We start from the raw sequence: 2487 nt of genomic DNA on the forward strand, positions 1-2487 counted from the left end.
TTGATTATCCATTGTGTGAAATTTTTTACTTTGGGATGTGCGAAAATTTGGATTTCAAATCTAAAAATCTTAAGTGTTCGTCAGCTGGATGAAAGAAAAACGCAATCTGCCTTATCTGATTTGAGTTCCTTGAAATGGTAATTGCACTTCTTTTTTGGTATAGCAGAGCTCCATTTTGGTAATTGCACTCCTTTTTTGAAATGGTAATTGCGCTGCTGATAGAAAGGTATTCCGGGAAGCAATACCTACAGTGACAAATGCAAGGCTATATGATTAGGGGGGAAATATGCTCCCAAGCATTTGGGGGCCTCTTCGACTATAGAATTCTTTTTGGAGGATTTAAATCCTTATTTACATTGTTTGTTTGATTTGTAGGATTGGATCCTATATGATATTCCCCCTGAATAATCATTTGTACTATATCCAATAGAAAATCTCTTTTTGAAGAGACATTCTATATCTGATATAAAAAAAGGTATGGATTTTTGGAACCTGGGCCTAGGCGCACCCATTTAGGCAAAAAAAAATTTAGAGAACAGTAAAAAACAAGTGAAAGTTTTTAAAAGTAAGGTTAATATAATCAGTTTTGTTTTATTCGCAAAACATACCAGTCCGTCTCCTTTTACTTCGATTTTGTACCAACAGTAAAGTAAAAGTCGCCTAAAAAAAGGTACACCTACAAACTCAATAGGAAGAGGACCCTGAAGAGGCAATCGAGTACGCCGTTTATTGGACTCCTGTGATTCAATCAAACGAAAATTCCTTGTTTTTCTGTCATGCAATCAAACTCTAATCCAGCAGGAAGAGGACCCTGAAGAGGCAATCGAGGACGCTGTTTATTGGATTTAATTTGTACGCTGGAGGAAATGGGTTGATACTTGATTAAGGCATTGGACTTGAGAAGGAAAGCGTACGTGTTGGAATATTTCTAGGCCCCGCATGCTCTCACCAACATTTCTACAAACCACAAGAACAAGAACGGACAATTCTTCAGCTTGGTTATCTAAGCATCCATCACATGTCGTCCTGGCCACAATTCAAAACATGGGTGAAAAAAATAAACATCAAAACTCTACTGCAGGAGTGCTCCAACAAGTTCAAAGTTTCACACGACACAGAAGCATGGCAGTGCATATTAGTCCTCCTCCTCGCCCTCGTTCTCAGCAATGTTGAAGTACCGGAGCTCGTAGACGCTGCGGTCCTTGTTGGATGAAATCACCCGAAGCCAGTCACGCACATTGTGCTTCTTCAGGTACTTCTTCGTCAAGTACTTCAAGTACCTGCGAAAATGAGAACATATGAGATTCAACATAAGAGGAGAGCATGATACACAATGAACAAAAGCAGCATAACAAATGCGTCGTATGGACTACTAAACTGGATAACAGAAGCAATACTCATTTTTAAGCAGGACTTGTGAAACTGTATTTGAAGCATTTACTACTAAAATGGATAATAAAGATTTGAAGCACGACTTGTATCCAGAATTCTGGACCTCCAACACAGAGGGGGCTAAATTAGGTCGACACCATAGGCGACATGGCTTATGACAACCGTTTCCACTATCTAACAGCGTGCAATCAGCAAATCTGCTACTGATGGAGCGACTAATACAGTTGCCATCTCAATTTCTAATACTGGACTGACATTGAAAGATATCATGGTAAAAACTAAACTAAATTAGAATGCGTCGACAGAATACTTCAAGCGCTCCACATCACCCAGCCATCACAAATGGAGAACGAATTCCTAATCGCGATCCACTAGCAGATTGACAACCTACGATGCATCCGCCCTAGGATTCAAAAAGTGCTACCCGGCAACCACGCCCGACCAGGACTGCTCTTGTGCGTGGATCTGGGGAGGGAGGGAGGGAGCGGCGGCATGTCCGTACCTCTTCGAGAAGGCTCCGTCGGAGGTGACGGTGACCTTGCTCTTGTCGCGGGCGACGGTGACGGAGTCCCCGAGGTTGCCGGCCTTGCCCCCGGCGACCTTGATGCGCTCCTGCAGGAACTTCTCGAGCGACGCGATCTCCATGATCTTGTCGTCGACGGGCTTGGTGCAGTCGATCACGAAGGTGACCGACCCCTTCTTCTTCCCGGCGCCCGCGCCGCCCTTGGTAGCCGCCGCCACGCCGCGCGCCATCTCGGTCCTCGCCTTGCCTGCTCTCCGGAGTCTGCTTCGGTGGTGGCTGCGCCTGAGTCGATAGGGTTTCTCGGACGCGGGCGGAGGTCTCTTATAAATACGGTTAGGGCTGGGAAGATCGGACGGTCGTCGTTGTTCGGTGGCGATATCGTAGGCCGTCTGATGCTGCTGTTATAATTGTCTAGTGGGCCGAAATGTTAGGCTGTGTTTGGGCCGGTTAAAGAACGCAGTTATCATCTCGATGTTTGATGAGCTTCTCTTCTTGTTGGGCTTTGGCTGCAGGCCCTATCGGCTAGTTCTGACACCTGTTTGAAACAATTTTCCCTTAAAAACAACCTGTTT

The 2487-nt window shown here is 45.0% G+C and overlaps 1 protein-coding gene across 1 annotated transcript; it reads right to left on the minus strand.

Annotated features, from left to right (window-relative positions):
- Positions 1–970: 970 nt before the first annotated feature.
- Positions 971–2216, minus strand: LOC123170475 (60S ribosomal protein L22-2). Its single transcript, XM_044588341.1, has 2 exons — positions 1895–2216; positions 971–1280 (listed from the first exon to the last, which is right to left on the minus strand). Exons 1-2 carry the CDS (start codon positions 2143–2145, stop codon positions 1136–1138), a joined length of 396 nt encoding a protein of 131 aa, XP_044444276.1. The 5' UTR covers positions 2146–2216; the 3' UTR covers positions 971–1135.
- Positions 2217–2487: the final 271 nt, after the last annotated feature.

The sequence above is a fragment of the Triticum aestivum genome, chromosome 7D, assembly GCF_018294505.1.
Source record: "Triticum aestivum cultivar Chinese Spring chromosome 7D, IWGSC CS RefSeq v2.1, whole genome shotgun sequence".
Taxonomy (NCBI): Eukaryota; Viridiplantae; Streptophyta; class Magnoliopsida; order Poales; family Poaceae; genus Triticum; species Triticum aestivum.

Excerpts from the sequence above, each read along its gene's own strand:
- LOC123170475 (XM_044588341.1), bottom strand. The coding sequence starts at position 2,145 with ATGGCGCGCGGCGTGGCGGCGGCTACCAAGGGCGGCGCGGGCGCCGGG. Across the intron at positions 1,281-1,894 it reads GACGGAGCCTTCTCGAAGAG|GTACTTGAAGTACTTGACGA; the intron begins GTACGGACATGC and ends TCATTTTCGCAG.